Genomic DNA, 17,000 nt, shown 5'->3' on the forward strand with positions numbered 1-17,000 from the left:
ATCTGTAACAGGTCTGACTCTAAAGTCTTTGAGACCTTTTTGAAAAAACTTGTTGGCAGGACATCTAAACAGCAGGAGGAGGAGTTCAGTTGACCTAAGATGTCCTCCAGGTCTTTGCTGTTAATAGGGTGAAACTGTTTGATGGTGTTTAAACAGTTTTTCGGTGGACACAGTACATATCCTGGATCTGCTGTTGATGTACCAACTGCTTGTCTAATCTTTTGGATTTTGTCTGTGAAGAATTTGGCAAAGTCATTGCAGGCCATGGTTGAATGAAGTTCAGCTGCCACTGGCACAGGAGGGTTTGTTAGCCTGTCAACTGTAGAAAATAAGACCCGAGCATTATGGCTGTTTTTAGTGATGATGTCAGAGAAGTAGGACCTTCTTGCACTCCTCAGCTGTAAATTATAATTGTGAAGTTTCTCTTTATAAATGTCATAATGAACCTGGAGGTTTGTTTTTCTCCATCTGTGCTCAGCTTTCCTACACTCTCTTTTTTCATTTTTCACCAGTGTGGAGTTTCTCCATGGAGACTTTTTCCTTCCAGAGATAACCTTCACCTTAATGGGGGCAATAGTATCCATTACATTTAACATTTTTGCATTAAAGCTATTGACGAGCTCATTGACTGAACCTTTGGACAGGTCAGGTGTTAATGGGAAGACCTGGTTAAAGATCTCACTACTGTCTTCAGTTATACACCGTTTTGTGATCACTGCTGTTGATATATTTGTGTGGGCTGAGATTTTACTTTCAAAGAAAACACAGTAATGATCAGATAAGCCCACATCAGACACAGTAACCTTTGAAATGCTCAGGCCTTTGGAGATCAGTAGGTCGAGAGTGTGTCCTCTATTATGTGTGGCCTCTGTTACATGCTGAGTCAGCCCAAAGTTGCCCAGAGTGTTACTCAGGTCTTTAGTCCCTTTGTCCTGAGGGTTGTCCACATGGATGTTAAAATCCCCAACAATAATTACACAGTCGAAATCAACACAGATCACAGACAGCAGTTCACTGAGGTCATTAAAAAAGTCTGTGCAGTATTTGGGAGGCCTGTAAACATTAAGAAACACAACTTTGGATGGGGCCTTCAGCTGTAAAGCCACATATTCAAAAGACTGAAAACTTCCAGGAGATAGCTGCTTACATTGAAATGATTCATTAAATAAGACCGCAACCCCTCCTCCTCTCCTGCTCACCCTGGCCTCACTGATAAAACTGTAGTTAGGAGGGGTCGTCTCGATGAGAACAGCTCCACTGTTATTTTGGTCCAACCAAGTTTCAGTTAAAAACATAAAATCAAGGCTGTGCTCAGTGATTAAATCATTAATTAAAAATGTTTTCCCAGCTAAAGATCTAACGTTTAATAAAGCCAACTTAAGTGTTTTAGAGGCATTACTTGTCCCCTCGTGTTTGGGAGCAGTCTGTGGCACACGAGGTATGTTTACTATATTTAAAGATCTTTTAGAGTGCACCTCTCTGTGTTTTGACCAGGCCACATGTCTCCTTCTGTCACCTAAAAGTACAGAAATTTTAAAACCTTCTAGTAAACAGGGTCCCAGCTTCTCCTGGGAAAAGTCACCACTGCCATAATCCTCGCAGCCCGGACCCTCCACACATCACACATCAGACTGCGGAGACAAAGCATGAAGGTGGTAAGGAGGAACTAAGTGGGGCGAGGCTGGGCAATGTGACTTCGATTGCTCTGTTGAGGGTGGGGCTCGGTGGCGAACCTTTGGCTGCTTTGGTGGGGGGTTTATGGGGGACAAAGAGGGATTGGGCCGGGGGGTAGATCTGAGCCCAGCATTGACCCGCTCCATCATCTCTTCAGTGAATTTCAGGTGTGGGGAGGAGGGAGAAAGGGAGGGGGAGGAGGGTGATGGGGGTGATGGCCTGTCAGGGGTTTGGGGGACTGGGGAAGATCCTGGTCCTGGTCGTTGGTGTTCAGTTGTTTTGAAGGTTTGTTGTTAACCTTCCTATTCACGGTTGTCCAGTCCTGTTTCCTCTCGTATACAGGGGTAGAAGAGCTTCTCTGTCTCGTAGGAAGTGAAGGCCAGTTGGTTTCAGAGATTTCAGCTCGCTGTGCCCTGCCTGTGGTACGTCCTCCCCCTTCCAGGAGACATGATTTATGTCTTGGTTTTGCACCAAGACAGTCCAAGGGGGGATTATCGCTTGAGGAGCGAAGATCTCATCCTCCAACAGCTGAATGTGAGACTGGGAAGCTTGACATATAGATGGTATAACAGGTAAATGGTTAATTTGCAGTAAATGTAAGAAAACAGCTGTATGGAGTGTGAACTGAAAGATTTCTGGAGCATCATTCTATACATACATGTCTTGCAAGAGTAAGGTTATTTCAGTGGGCCTCATTTACTAACAGTGCATACACATAAATCTGTAATTTATCAATATTTTACTACTTTAGGATTACATTTACAATTCCTTCTTATGAACAAATGACAAAAATGACTTTGACCATCACTTGCAGTATAATTCCTTGGAAACTTTGGCAGTGGGTTTCTCACCTGAGGCTGACAGCTCCTTGTCCTCCACCTGTTTTCTTCTTTTTTCTTGTAATCTGACTTTTTTTTTCACATCAGACTTTCTGATTCCAGGCTTTTAAAATGTTCGTCACTCCGTGGAAACTCTTTGGAAAGTTGAGCCTCAACAGTCAGACTTCCTCCTTATTTCCTGCGGTGGAGCTGCAGGCTTTGCTCTTATAAGTCTGTCCCCAATTTCTGTGCTTCAGCTGGAGATATTATATAATGTTTATTTATATAGCGAAATTGGGGGGAAATCCTCTTGCTTGAGGGTGTCAATGATGGCCTTCTGGAGAGCAGTCAGGTCGGCATGATTACCCATGATTGCGGTTTTGAGTAATGAACCAGGCTAGGAGTTTTTAAAAGCCTCCGGAATCTTTTGCAGGTGTTTAGTTAATTCGTTGATTCAGAGGATTAGGTTAATAGCACGTTTAGAGAACCTTTTCATGATATGCTAATTATTTGAGAAGGACCTGTATATGCTTTCGGTACCAGATTATATCAGTTGCTGAGCCCTCCTCTTAGCAAAACCCACTGGCTCACTCTTAACATCTTTCTCCGAGAGTGAAATTGTCACTAACCTCCTTATCCAGTCTTTCGGGAGACAAACAAACAAAAAAAAAAACAGGTGTAGCAGAAAGACAAATCATCTTTATTTGGGTCAACAAGTTCAGACAGTAGAAAAGAAAAATGCAAAAAAAAAAAAAGAAAAAAAAAGACAGGCATACTACCAAAAAACAGTCCAAGTAAGAAAACAGTCCTTTGAATGCATAAGTGAGGTTACCTGTGCATTTCTCTGGTGAAGTTAGATGCATGTAGTGCCAGCAGGAATCTGTGGTCTAAACAAAAGCCTCGCCTCACAGAGAAGCTTTTACAGGTTAAATGAGCAAAAATTAAATTAACTGAGTACAAGTGTCAGTTCTTTCTACTTAGACTTCAATACAGGGGAACAAATATCCAAGTTAATGTTTTACACTCAAAGCAAGACATGTTATTCAGATTTTTTTAAAAATACCCTGGAGATGATCCCATCATTATTTATTTGCTGGGATCTTCATGCGTTTTGTATTGAACTTTAATTTTCCTCATCTCCAGCTATACAAGACCTGCACTCAGATTCATACATGGGTAAGGTTAGTACATAGCCAAACATGCAGAATATGGAAAAATCAATTGATGCTGACTTTACAAGGGTGTGTGTTAAAATGGCATCTGATTCAAGAGTACAAATTACCAAGGTTGCCCTGGATTACACTCGTTTAATAAGGTTCACTAAATCACAAAAGACAAAAAAGTAACAGTAGTAGTTCTGCAAATGAAATTTATCTAGAAAATTGAGGTTTTTCAATAAGTGAGAGCTGAAAATATTGAGGTCCTTTTGTCAGAGCTGGCCCTTTAACATATGTCAGGTTTCTCAAAATGAATCGCAAAATAAAACTCTGCAGTGGTCCAAAAAATAAACAAACATGGAGCGTAACAGCCACAGCATTGAAACCTCTGATGATCATCACAGTTGTGCTGGGAAAACTTGGCTACCAGCCTTCATCTGGTTGTTGAGATTCACCTACTCGCTGCTGCATACCAACAAGCTCAGCCGCTGCAGCACCACAACATCATAGATACACTCACACTGCAGTAATGAAGTGGACAACAGCAGGGAGGTGGTTTCAATGTTGTGACTGGTTGTTAATGTGCTTAATGCATGCAGATGTGTGTGTTTCAACCACATCCTGTCTATACAGTAAGCCTCATCTCAGGTGTTTATTTGAACCATAAGGGGCACGTGGCTGCTTTTTCTCGTTCATCTGAAGCCGTTTCACTCTGAAGTCAGTCGTGATTCAGGTTTGTTTTTGTTAAACCTTTTTATAGTCTTAAAAAAAAAAAAAAGAGAGAGAAAAAAAAGAAGAAGAAAACAGTCTCACTAACAGATTGATTCACTTCTGACCTCAGTGCTGGGGATACAAACCCTGATGATAAAAGTAAACGGACTTTCAGACTCGGTGGTGCGGTTTGTGCTGAGCAGTTGTTTCACAGCCCTGTGTTATCCTATTTCTGAGTGTGTATCTGATTACTTTAAAAAAAAAAAATAACATCAAGTGACCTGATTAGAAAAGAGAAAATGCTCTCACAGTGCCTGGAGCACAAACTCAAAGAGGGCCAGGTGTTGTACTCTTTGGTGACGTTTCAATTAAGTCAGATTATCAGACCAGGCATGCTGAGTAAAGTTACAGGAGGCATACAGAGCTTTAAAGGAAATCCTACTTTCCCTGCGTTTGGTGCAGCTACATGAAGCTGGATGATGAAAATCTACGTCACTCTCGCACTATTTTTTTTTGTATTGACTTTACTTTTACACCTCTCAACCAATCAGTATTTCTCAGCTGTTACAGAGCCACTTCTTCTGCATCACTACAACACTGCTGCTCCATCCAGAGAGGGAGAGCTGCAGCACCAGGAGGACATCTACACCCATCACTGTACAGGCAGCACTACTACATATCGTACTGCTGGCTGCTCTGACTGGGGGTCAGTAGTGGTGGTGGTGGTGGTGGTGGAGGGGTTGCTTCTTCTGAGGGAGGGGCTGGTGCTGCGGCCTCATTAGGATTAGCTGTACTGAGGTTGGCTTCTTGGCCTACAGGTGGGTCTGGGAATGAGCCTGATGCTGCTGCTCCAGGTGGGATGTCTGAGGGTGGAGGAGGCATGCTGTTGCTGCTGCCCCCATCATCACTGGGGGCACTGCTGTTGGGAGTACTGCTCTCCCTGGGGAGCTCAGGGGGAGGTGTTGCTTTATCAGAGGAAGACGATGAAGTATCAGATGGTGGTGGTGGTGGAGCCACCTGGGGGTCTGAAAGCGGCTCTGCAGGTGCGGCCTCATCTAAAGAAAGGAATGGATGCAGATTTGGTATAAACACATCTGATTTAAAAAATAAGCCGTCTTTAAAGACACATGTCATTGACATTTAAAACCTGAATAATGAAGAATAGAATTAAACCACTCTTAAAAGTGCAATATTTGTATAAACGATGTTTAATGCTGTGTCCACTAAACTCTGCTCAGTTTTGATTAATTTTACTTGAGATGTTGCTAAAACTCAACTAAAACTAAAGTAATAGTAGCTGTACCTGACATTTACAGCAGTTTCAATCCAATCCAGTTTTATCGAAATCGAAAACAACAGTCACCTCAAAGCGCTGTACAAGCACTAAAGCACTTTGAGAGGTCAGTAGAAGTATTGTGTCAACAACATCTACGTACTAAACAGTTTTCATAAATGTTAACCTATCATGCAGCACATTAGCTAGCTGTTTAACTATTAGTAATAAGCTGACAGCCATGTTAGCCATTAGCAACATTTACAATTTGGAGTAATTAAAAAAGCCTTTTCATTCATTCTGTTGGTCCCACAATTCAGTCAATACAAATAATGAAGGCATTATAGTACACATCAAAGGTGCGGAGTCATAACTGGGTAACGTCCCAGTAAATCTGATTTAAATGTTCATTGCTACTTGTGAGCTCTGCAAAATTAATAAAACAGTTAAAGAAAAAAATTTACTCCACTGACCAAACCTATCTACAGTGGGGCAAAAAAGTATTTAGTCAGCCACCGATTGTGCAAGTTCCCCCACCTAAAATGATGACAGAGGTCAGTAATTTGCACCAGAGGTACACTTCAACTGTGAGAGACAGAATGTGAAAAAAAAAAAAAAATCCATGAATCCACATGGTAGGATTTGTAAAGAATTTATTCGTAAATTAGGGTGGAAAATAAGTATTTGGTCAATAACAAAAATACAACTCAATACTTTGTAACATAACCTTTGTTGGCAATAACAGAGGTCAAACGTTTACTATAGGTCTTTACCAGGTTTGCACACACAGTAGGGCTGCTCAATTAATCGAATTTTAATCACGATTACGATCTGGGCTTTCAACGATCATTAAAAATGACTGAGCCGATTATTAGCCCCTCCCTCATTTATCCGCGACACCTTAAAGGCCGGTCCGTGAAAATATTGTCGGGCATAAACCGTCCGTGGCGCAAAAAAGGTTGGAGACCGCTGATTAAGAGGACCCGAGGGAAGCTTCAGTGAACTTCAGTGGTGTTGCACACTATTTTATATTATTTTTTTAAAGTCATTGTTAACCCTTTAAAGCCGGTCAGAGCAGCACGCTCCGTTTTGCGTAACTATTGTTAAATCCCTGTAGAACCTGAACCGTGTAAGCTAGCGCAATAATTTGTTTTGCATATGAAACCGGAGGAGTTGTACTTACATCTTATGCCATCAGCTTGTCCTCGGTCACGGTTTCGTTCCACATATAGCTTTGCAAAAATTGCATAAAAAGCGCTTGCAGGAACAAAAACATAATATTCCAGAAACACGCTTTGCCGTTCCTATCAGCTGTTCGTAACACTTCCCACAGTGAAATGATGCACATGCTGTTTTCTTTGCAAATTTGCATCATAGGATTGTTTTTTGTTTTTCCTGCAGTATATAAAAATTGCTGTATCTCCAAAATAAAACTATGAAGACACTCAAAATAAATTTCCTGTGGTGGGAAACTATTTTTTGCAACTTTATTGTATTTAAAGTTTTGAGGGATAAACCTCTTAAATTTCTCCAAGTAGAAATATATGTAAACAAAACAAAAGCGATTTTCAATTTTTTTTGTAGTTTATTGCACTTTTTTGCACTTTATGTAATTACTATGGACTTAATGCATACATATTATTAAAATATGGGCTATAACAGTTGTATTGATGTATAGCAACTTGAAATGCTCCCACAAATGGCACTACAGCATGTAAAAAAATAATATAAGCTCTGGTGGACTTGGTTCTATAGTAGGTCTTAAAGGGTTAAATAAATATCGTCAAATAATCGAGATCTCAATTTCAGTGAAAATAATCGTGATTATCATTTTTGCCATAATCGAGCAGCCCTAACACACAGTAGCTGGTATTTTGGCCCATTCCTCCATGCAGATCTTCTCGAGAGCAGTGATGTTTTGGGGCTGTCGCCGAACAACACGGACTTTCAACTCCCGCCACAGATTTTCTATGGGGTTGAGGTCTGGAGACTGGCTAGGCCACTCCAGGACTTTCAAATGCTTCTTACGGAGCCACTCCTTTGTTGCCCGGGCGGTGTGTTTTGGATCATTGTCATGTTGGAAGACCCAGCCTCGTTTCATCTTCAAAGTTCTCACTGATGGAAGGAGGTTTTGGCTCAAAATCTCACGATACATGGCCCCATTCATTCTGTCCTTAAAACGGATCAGTCGTCCTGTCCCCTTGGCAGAAAAACAGCCCCATAGCATGATGTTTCCACCCCCATGCTTCACAGTAGGTATGGTGTTCTTGGGATGCAACTCAGTATTCTTCGTCCTCCAAACACGACGAGTTGAGTTTATACCAAAAAGTTCTACTTTGGTTTCATCTGACCACATGACATTCTCCCAATCCTCTGCAAACTTCAGACGGGCCTGGACATGCACTGGCTTCAGCAGCGGAACACGTCTGGCACTGCGGGATTTGATTCCCTGCCGTTGTAGTGTGTTACTGATGGTGACCTTTGTTACTTTGGTCCCAGCTCTCTGCAGGTCATTCACCAGGTCCCCCCGTGTGGTTCTGGGATCTTTGCTCACCGTTCTCATGATCATTTTGACCCCACGGGATGAGATCTTGCGTGGAGCCCCAGATCGAGGGAGATTATCAGTGGTCTTGTATGTCTTCCATTTTCTGATGATTGCTCCCACAGTTGATTTTTTCACACCAAGCTGCTTGCCTATTGTAGATTCACTCTTCCCAGTCTGGTGCAGGTCTACAATACTTTTCCTGGTGTCCTTCGAAAGCTCTTTGGTCTTGGCCATGGTGGAGTTTGGAGTCTGACTGTTTGAGGCTGTGGACAGGTGTCTTTTATACAGATGATGAGTTCAAACAGGTGCCATTCATACAGGTAACGAGTGGGGGACAGAAAAGCTTCTTACAGAAGACGTTACAGGTCTGTGAGAGCCAGAGATTTTCCTTGTTTGAGGTGACCAAATACTTATTTTCCACCCTAATTTACGAATAAATTCTTTACAAATCCTACCATGTGAATTCATGGATTTTTTTTTTCACATTCTGTCTCTCACAGTTGAAGTGTACCTCTGGTGCAAATTACTGACCTCTGTCATCATTTTAAGTGGGGGAACTTGCACAATCGGTGGCTGACTAAATACTTTTTTGCCCCACTGTATATACAGTGAAACTGCTTTGAACGACTCCTCCATCAACCCAGTGGCTATCAGGTGGATTATGATTGTACTTAAATCCAAACAAGTTTTAAGATTTAAAGCGTTTTATCCAACATGCCTTATTCACACAAGCACTTTCCATCTATATTTAAATATTTTCAAAAATTCTCACACATTGATGGATGAATCTTGGGGATTGTATTTTTCCCAAGGATATTTGGCTTGCAGAATGAAGCACCCAAGGATAGACTCACCAACCAGACACCCTCCCCACCCCCACCCCCCTGTGTATGTCTTTGTGTCCCCCCCCACTGGTACCTGTCTCCATTGGTGTAGGTTTGTCCTCCTCCTTGGTCCCTGAGGTGGGGCTAGCATTAGTGCTGCTCTTCTCTGCAGCTTTGTTTCCAGCAGCCTCCTGTTGCTGTTGAGCAGCTTTCTCTGCCTGCTCAGCGGCCTCCCGCTCCCGCTCCTCTGCCCGGCGCCTTGCTGCCTCTTCAGCGGCAGCCATCTCTGCTGCTAGTTTCTCCATATCCACTTCCACCTTCTGACTGCACAGCTGGAAACACACAAGACTCAATTAAACAAAATGAATTTAAAAAGTTGCAAATGTCATAAGACTGAAGGCAAAGGGAAAGTAGTAGGCCTACACTTACAACACAACAGTCTGTGGTGACAAATTTCTATCTAAAGGGATATTTAGTCATCTAGAAATAAAGCTCTTCCTTCCTACACACTCAGCTCTCTCTAGGTAAATAAACAGTGCTGCTTTACCCGCTTCAGCTCAGTATTGAATGAGTCAGTGGTCTCCAGAAAACGTCTTTTCTTGTCTTGATGGCGGTCCTCGATCTGAAGAAGTTCAGCTTCAAGTTTCCTCTGAAATCACAAGCAATCAATCAGCAGGAATAGATCCTTCCTTTTAAATGTGAAACAGTTTATAAAACTAGTGCAACTACTTTTGGTTGTAAGCAAAAATCTTGTCACAAGGAAGCCAATCCCATTTGAGGAATGCACATTTATATTAAAGTGTAAACAATGCTTTTGAAGTCAGTTTGAGTAATATTAACACCACATTAGCTTTACAAGCTAAAAAACAAAGTAACAAAATGGAAGCAAAAATGTCCTGCTAACATACCTGGTGCACCATAAGAGACTGAACCTGCCTCTTGAGGACCTGCATGCGGGCTGTGGTGACCACAGAGCGGACGTCGGGCACCACAATCTCACTGAGGATGTCACTAATGAGCCGGTGGTTTCTCTGGAAGCGAGCTGCTGCTGTGTGCTTCACTGAGAAACCATCATCATAATCTAGGTGGAGCGAAAAGACAAGATGGGCAGAACCATGACGAGGACAGACAGACAGGTCAGTGTTTATTTTAAGCGCATTACACTACATTGTGAAGCCATGATTAAAAATCATAGATAGCTTCATAATTAACCTACCATCAGGATCTTCAGCAGGCTGAATGCTCATGTACGGCTCTCCTTTGTCCATACGTGACTGCCTCTGCCTGCTCTCCTCCTCCATTGCCGCCTCAGCCCGGTTCTTGGCGTTGATGTAGGCCAAGTAGGCAGGTGAGTTGTGGTAGGCCTTCAAAGAATCATTGTACTCAATCTAAGAGGAAGAGGGACAGGAAAAGAAAACAAGCCCTTTAAAACAACTCTGATCATTTCTTATTTTTCAATGCAGGGATTCTTTAGTTGTCACTTCTACAACTGCTGTTGAACTGCCAACATGTAAAGAAGGTATCCAAGAGCAACGGGTTACTTACAAAAGAAATTTAGGCTACGTTCACACTGCAGGTCTTAATGCTCAGTTCCGATTTTCTTGTCTGCTCGTTCACACTACAAATAAAATGTGACAGCAAACGTGCTCTAGTGTGAACCCTCAAAGCGGCCCGCATGCGCAAAAGAAGATGTCACACACAACGCGCGCTGTTTAGACCCAGACCAAACAGTATTGTTTGACTGATGGCCCTTAACATAAAGACTTGCTTCGGACTTTACGTTTCCCAATTTTGCTTTAAGTTATAAAGTTATTTTGTTATTTACATATGGCCTAATGATGACCCTTATTGCTGTTTTAGAGAGGAGCGGTGCTTCAAAGGATAGTTGCAGATTTCTGTCAGAATCTGCAGATTATACAGTACAAACAAAATGTTCACGTTTCTCCAACGTTGACTTCCAAACAGTTTCACTAACATCTACACTGGATGACCAGGAAGCATTCACGATGTCTTCTCGGGCACGTCTCCGGCGCTGATAATTGGCGTCTGTCTTGTATCAGTGATGCAAAAGGCGGATTTAATGTGACATGACCATTCAAACAACAGTCGCTTTCTAAAACATCAGATATGTATCGGATTCAGTACCACATACGAAAGTGACCCAGATCGGATTTGTGCTGTTCACGCTAGCATACCATGATAGGATATGGGTCGCATAGGGTCAAAAAAGTCGGATTTGATGCGCTTTCGCCTGCAGTGTGAACGTAGCCTTAGACTCTTGCTCCTCCTTACCTTCTCAGCCTCGTACTCATTAAGGTAGTCCTGCTTCTCTTCATCACTCAGGTCCCTCCACATGCCCCCAATAATCTTTCCAATCTCCCACAGCTTTAGGTCTGGGTTGGAAGCCTTTACTTGGTCCCATACCTTTCATATTCACATCAAAACACACACACACACACACACACACACACACACACACACACACACACACACACACACACACACGCAGGATCAAATGACATTGACTGTTACAATACAAAGGAAATACGGGAAGCAAAGTACAGAGGTAAGAAACAGTGGATGAAATTATTAGTAAGGAAAAGCATAACTACTTAAGTGCTGCAAGAAAGCATGATGGAAAATATTCACTTATATATGGAATTCAATTTTTTTCTAAATGCAGGATCCTTTAGATCACATTTTGTTTTTGACCATACAGTGTTAAAATTACAGCTCTGAAACTAGAGAAAAGCAGGCAAGAGATGAGCCTATAAGGGGGAAAAATAGAGTGCCAGGGACAGATTATCCCCGTAAGAGGAAACATATGGAGATGTAGCAATTTTGCATGTTGACAAACACAGAAGGCTACTGTGAGTCAACGGAAACAAAGTGGAGAGCCTCCACTAGGTGGCTGAGGTGGTGGTGAGGCGTCATGGCTTGGCTGTTTCCCACCCTCAAACCCCTGCCAGCTTTTCAGGGGGATGGGAGGACAAGCAGTAAAAGCAGACACCGTGGATGGGTGTCTTACCTTCCTGCTTACCTTCCGGCTGTACCGCATGTATGGCATCAGTGGCTTGTCTGGTGGTTTGGGAGGCTTTGGGACGGTGATGCCCGAGGAGTTCTGTGGAAAGAAGGAGAGAGGGGGCACAAAGAAGAAGGAGGAAAAAGTATGAATGGAGAGATGGAAGGTATGAAGCCAAAGGGAAACAAACAAACAAGGGCCAGGTTTAGAGAGTGAACAGAAAAAACAAAAACTATCATAAAACATCTGCTGATTATGATCTGATATGGTTTGTGGAAAAGGTAAAACAACAGATGTGAATGTAAACATGACAATACACAATACTGAAATGTTCCTTAATGCTTTCATACAGTCAGATAAAAACAATTTTGATGTGTTAAGATGTTCTACAAGCCAAAGAATGGCTTTAAGTGTTTCAGAGCATCTCTGTAAGGCAAATGATGTTTAGATGTTTCACAGGCTGCTCATTTACATTACTATCACCCCCTAACTGGTGATGCAGAAAATGTTTTTTTTTTGTTTTGGCTGTTCACTTTGGTTTTGTTACAAAAAAAATGAAATTCCAACATTGTCTTTATTTTGGGATTGGAATTATAGAGGATTACGTGTGAACAAATCAAGCTGCCAGCTCTGATGTGTGTTAATGTTAGAAAACAGCACCACTGACTGAGTGCACAATGAGTGGGAAAATAAATAAATTTTCAAAGTGAACAGTTTCCTGTAGCATTGCTTTCTCTGTGTTTTGTTCTGCTGTAATATATCTTGTTTTATGCAAGTGCACTCAGAGCCTGAAGGAAAAAACCTTGTTTAACAAAAGGTTGGCAACTACTGTTGTGATACAAGTTATCTCAGATTCGGTTTTAGGTTGTGCTGAAAGAACTAGCAACGTTTGGCTAATTTGGCAAGGGCAAAACATCTTTTGAAGATAATTCAAACAATAAAGGAACACATTCACCACAAAGGTAGTGTTTTGCCTATGCCACCATGCACACCCACAGGAAGGCTTGTGTTCTAGTCCGACAAGAGCAGATCTACTTTCTATCTGACTTGATTACTGCAGTGCAGGAACTGTTGAGGCCGGATTGGTCACATTGAAAACGTTTTATTCCCCCCCCCCAGGTCAATATGAAAATAAATCTTATTCCGTTTATATTTTTTTCCAAAAGCAGAGCTGTCATCGAATGTTACGTTCCAACTGACATCACATCTTACTTTTTTTTTTAATGCATTAATTTGTTTTTTCAACACACATTTATGCACGCAACTGAAGCTCTTTAAAGCTGCAAGTCATATATTCAGTTTCCCCACTTCAATATACAGTCTAAGCCTTTCTTACAATCCTATCATTCTTCTCATACCTGGGCCCTTTATTCAATCCAAAACATTTACTTGTGCTTTACACTTTCTGTTACATTTAATTTGTTTTTCAAATCGCTCCATCAATTCATTACCCTGCTGGAGCCTCCGGAGCTCCCTCCCAGTCGGAGGTTGTTGTAGGCCAGATGGCTGTAAGGGTTGTAGCCCACAAACCCTGGGGTGGAAGGCATTTGCTGATGGAAGACAAATGAGACAAAACACGAATGAGAAATGGCTCACACACAAGAGGAGGAAGAGGGATAAACATAAATAAGTGAAAAGGAGGGGGAAACATGAAAATACATGTATATATAGATATATATATGTTGACTTTTTGATTTGTTTGTTCCATGATCTTATCATGCAAGGCAAAAAAGGCAACTGGATGGCATTAAGAATTAGTGCACAACAAAAACTTATTTAACTGAGTGTGTATCAGCAGATTTCAGCTCTACACAGTGCTTTGCACTGCATCTGAATGTAAGGAAATGAAAAGCATCAAAACAAGCATGTATTCTGTTACTTCACATATGTCTACTAATAACATCAGCCAAGGTAGATTCTGCAAAGCTCTTCAGTCAAATAACAAACTAACTTGATCCCCATCAGTAATCTCAAACACCTTTGGTGCAAGACCTAAAAAAAAACGTGTGGCATGACAGGAAAAAGGGGTGAAAGCGATGATAGAGAACTGAAGAACAAGGTTTGTGGCAACCTTGGCACGTTCACACATTAAAGATTTAAAGGAAAGTAACAAAGAAAAGAAGCAAAAAAATAACATGGCCCTTGGCTGCTAAACCATGAACACTAAGACTGGTGCTAAAAGTGGGACACTTACTGTTGTTGGGGCAGGGGGAGGGGGAGGAGCGTAGGATGGTCGTTCTGTTCAAAGTTTAAAAAAAAAAAAGAAAAAGAAAAAAAATGTTAGTCAATCCTTGCATACCTGCTCTGTACAAATGACATGTTTTCCCTGCTGTTTACTTTTGCCTGACAATAATACCACTTGAGTGTGAACAGTGAGGGTTCTTCCTAACTGTCTACTGTGAAAGTACTTCAGCCCCATTTTTCACTCCTCTGCATCATGAATGTCTGAAAAGAGATGCACTTCTATATGAGGTAATCCAACTGACTGCTGCTGTCACCCAGGTACATTTTGCAATTCAGTATTACTTTCAGTTTTCAGCCATAGACAATTCCTTATTTTTACATTTCCATTAATGCCAAAAAACTAGATCTGTAGCATTTCACTTTATCGACCAGCCTGTGCTGGTCCTGAGTGTTACTCTGATGCTCTTCTGGGTCTTAACTGTCAGTTGTACATTTTCAAACTCCACCACTGTGTTCTGCATCTCAAGTCCAGAGTCCTCATTTCACTGCAACGTCAAACTCAATGTGACCGCAGAGCAGAACAAAGGCTACCATCACTATCTCCAGTTTGAATCAGTTGACTTTTAGTCTATACAAAACACGAGGAACTGACTAAAGAGGCAGATAGTACATATAGGACACAAATCTGATTCTATGAGAAATAGTGCAACTGTACACACTCTTCAATATTGTTTTTATTGAAAAGTCCACCGATCTAGACAGCATGACACTATGAAGCATGGCAACCTAAAGCTTAAAATTCTGCATGACGGCATCCTATGTGCAAAAACAGCGCAAAAATGTGCTTTATGTTATCTGAGTCCCTTACTTAATGAAATAGTATTCCTACATATTTTCCCTAGTGTACTGGTCGCATATATATATGAACCATAGAATGAGACAGGTGTTGGCATATAAAGGATATCAATGACTGATTTATTTACTTACTTGACATCGCAGCTGAGGAGCGGCCTATGGAATGGAGGCTATTTTCATGCTGGTTAAGCTGAAGAGGGAAACATAAAGAGAAAGGAACTCAACTACAGTCCACTTTGTAGTTTTGGCGTAGAACGAGGAAGAAGAAAAAAGCACCGGTAAATGAGCGGATAACAACAACAATGGCTGACTGGGTTAGCATTAGCTTACAAGGCCTACTAGCTAAACTCGCCGACACCAAAACCTCTTTGTCCCATATTCGTACGAGTTATCCATCGAATTTAATGGCTCTAGGTCCAAACAATAAAAGTAAGCAAACACGAATATGCTTTCATTCAAAACTATGTGACACTTTTAAAGAGCAAAACGCTTAAGCGACGTCAGTATAAGCCTTGCTGTTAAAGCTAGGTTAACGAAGAAGTCACCAGCTCCCGCTATCAACCAACATCAATTAATCAACCAGCCCAAGTTTCCTCTGGCACATGAAAATGTTTTCCCGCTTCTTCCCCGAAGTTACAAAATGCAACAGTGACACTTTTTAAAATATAAATACGTGCATATATTTATATATACACGCATGCTGGGAACAACATACAGCAATTCACTTAACCGTCCTTTGTTCCCTCTGTAGGGCCGCTTGTTCCGCCTCTCACGCACACACCGGAAATGATATTTTTCAAGCAGGTCGTCCGACGGATAAGAAATGAGCATTTCATAATAAAAGTATATTTGTGTTAAAATACTTTTTTTTCATGTATTTAAAATATCCCAACATCCAAACTATTAATTTTTGTATTCCAAACAACTTAAAAGTATGTGTAAACCGTGGAAGATATTGATGTATCTTCTTGCCAGAAAAGCGAAACCATCAAATGCCTTAAGCCAGGATAAAGGCCAGCAGGGGGAGATTCCTGTGGTTGTAAGACAGAAGGATTTATTAGTCAATCCTTTAACCAGTGAGTCTGTGTTTAAAAGAGTTCTGTCATCCCTGTGATATTACCCTAAGTTGGGGAAGTCCTGTTGTGAAGCTAGTTGGTTTTCTGAAAATGGACTTGATCTCAGTGTGACACCTCATGCTCTTTGTTCTTCATGGCTGACAAGCCATTAGCCAGTGAATGTACTCTGGTTTAGCCATCTTTGTGACATCAAATAAATATTATAATTTACAAAATAAAATTAATGTCCCATTCAATAAGAGGTAACACCAGCAACAGAGCCAGTTATCAGGAAACTATCTCTTGACGTCATACAGTACACAACCTGCGAAACCAGAATCGATGCCCACTGTTGGTCATTAGAAAAAAACACATTCACTATTCAGATCTGGAAGCTACATCCATCCATTGAGTTCTGGTTACTGACTTTCCTGTTGCTTACCTAGATTTTTATGGCTCTTTCTTTGGCATTATATTTCACAGTAGTAAAACCTACAGACTTCATACTACACTCAAAAAAATAAAACATTAGATTTACTTAAAAAAGTTATGTCAAGTGGTTCCACACAACTGCTTTAAGTAACTTTTAAGAAATGTTGTTACTTAGTTTGAACTCAATACTGTTAAGTTAGATTTACGTAAGTGTATTGGCTAAATGTAACTTAATTGCAATGCTTAGCTGATACTTATCTTTGTTGCTTTAAGCCTACATAACCTGTTTAGGCAATATCTTTGTAATACTGTTACTTAGCTGGTACATAACTTTTCTGCTTTAGAAGGACATAACCTGGTTAGGTAGTATCTTTGTAAAACTGTTATGTAGCTGCTACATAACTTTGTTACTTTTGAATTATATAAAATTGTTAAGTAATTTCTATTCAA

The 17,000-nt window shown here is 41.1% G+C and overlaps 1 protein-coding gene across 3 annotated transcripts; it reads right to left on the reverse strand.

The window, feature by feature from the left end:
• Nucleotides 1-3,171: 3,171 nt before the first annotated feature.
• Nucleotides 3,172-15,872, reverse strand: LOC147331688 (SWI/SNF-related matrix-associated actin-dependent regulator of chromatin subfamily E member 1-like). Of its 3 annotated transcripts, none has more exons than XM_086287899.1 (11): nt 15,779-15,872; nt 15,196-15,253; nt 14,219-14,262; nt 13,476-13,574; nt 12,031-12,123; nt 11,295-11,426; nt 10,219-10,390; nt 9,911-10,083; nt 9,550-9,651; nt 9,097-9,334; nt 3,172-5,415 (listed from the first exon to the last, which is right to left on the reverse strand). In XM_086287899.1, the coding sequence occupies exons 2-11, from the start codon at nt 15,200-15,202 to the stop codon at nt 5,033-5,035; spliced, it is 1,443 nt and encodes a 480-aa protein (XP_086144025.1). In that variant the 5' UTR covers nt 15,203-15,253; nt 15,779-15,872; the 3' UTR covers nt 3,172-5,032. The 3 variants fall into 3 exon arrangements, with proteins under 3 accessions (XP_086144025.1, XP_086144027.1, XP_086144026.1); XM_086287901.1 differs by having other exon boundaries at nt 12,043-12,123; nt 15,779-15,870; XM_086287900.1 differs by lacking the exon at nt 15,779-15,872 and adding an exon at nt 15,394-15,752.
• Nucleotides 15,873-17,000: the final 1,128 nt, after the last annotated feature.

The sequence above is a fragment of the Aulonocara sp. 'chitande type north' Nkhata Bay genome, linkage group LG4 (assembly GCF_057382095.1).
Source record: "Aulonocara sp. 'chitande type north' Nkhata Bay isolate Kocher_YH1m ecotype deep benthic linkage group LG4, A_spYH_male_GT1.1, whole genome shotgun sequence".
In the NCBI taxonomy this organism is placed as follows: domain Eukaryota; kingdom Metazoa; phylum Chordata; class Actinopteri; order Cichliformes; family Cichlidae; genus Aulonocara; species Aulonocara sp. 'chitande type north' Nkhata Bay.

Excerpts from the sequence above, each read along its gene's own strand:
- LOC147331688 (XM_086287899.1), bottom strand. Across the intron at positions 10,084-10,218 it reads GCCTGCTGAAGATCCTGATG|ATTATGATGATGGTTTCTCA; the intron begins GTAGGTTAATTA and ends CGCTCCACCTAG. Across the intron at positions 9,335-9,549 it reads TCAATACTGAGCTGAAGCGG|CTGTGCAGTCAGAAGGTGGA; the intron begins GTAAAGCAGCAC and ends GTGTGTTTCCAG.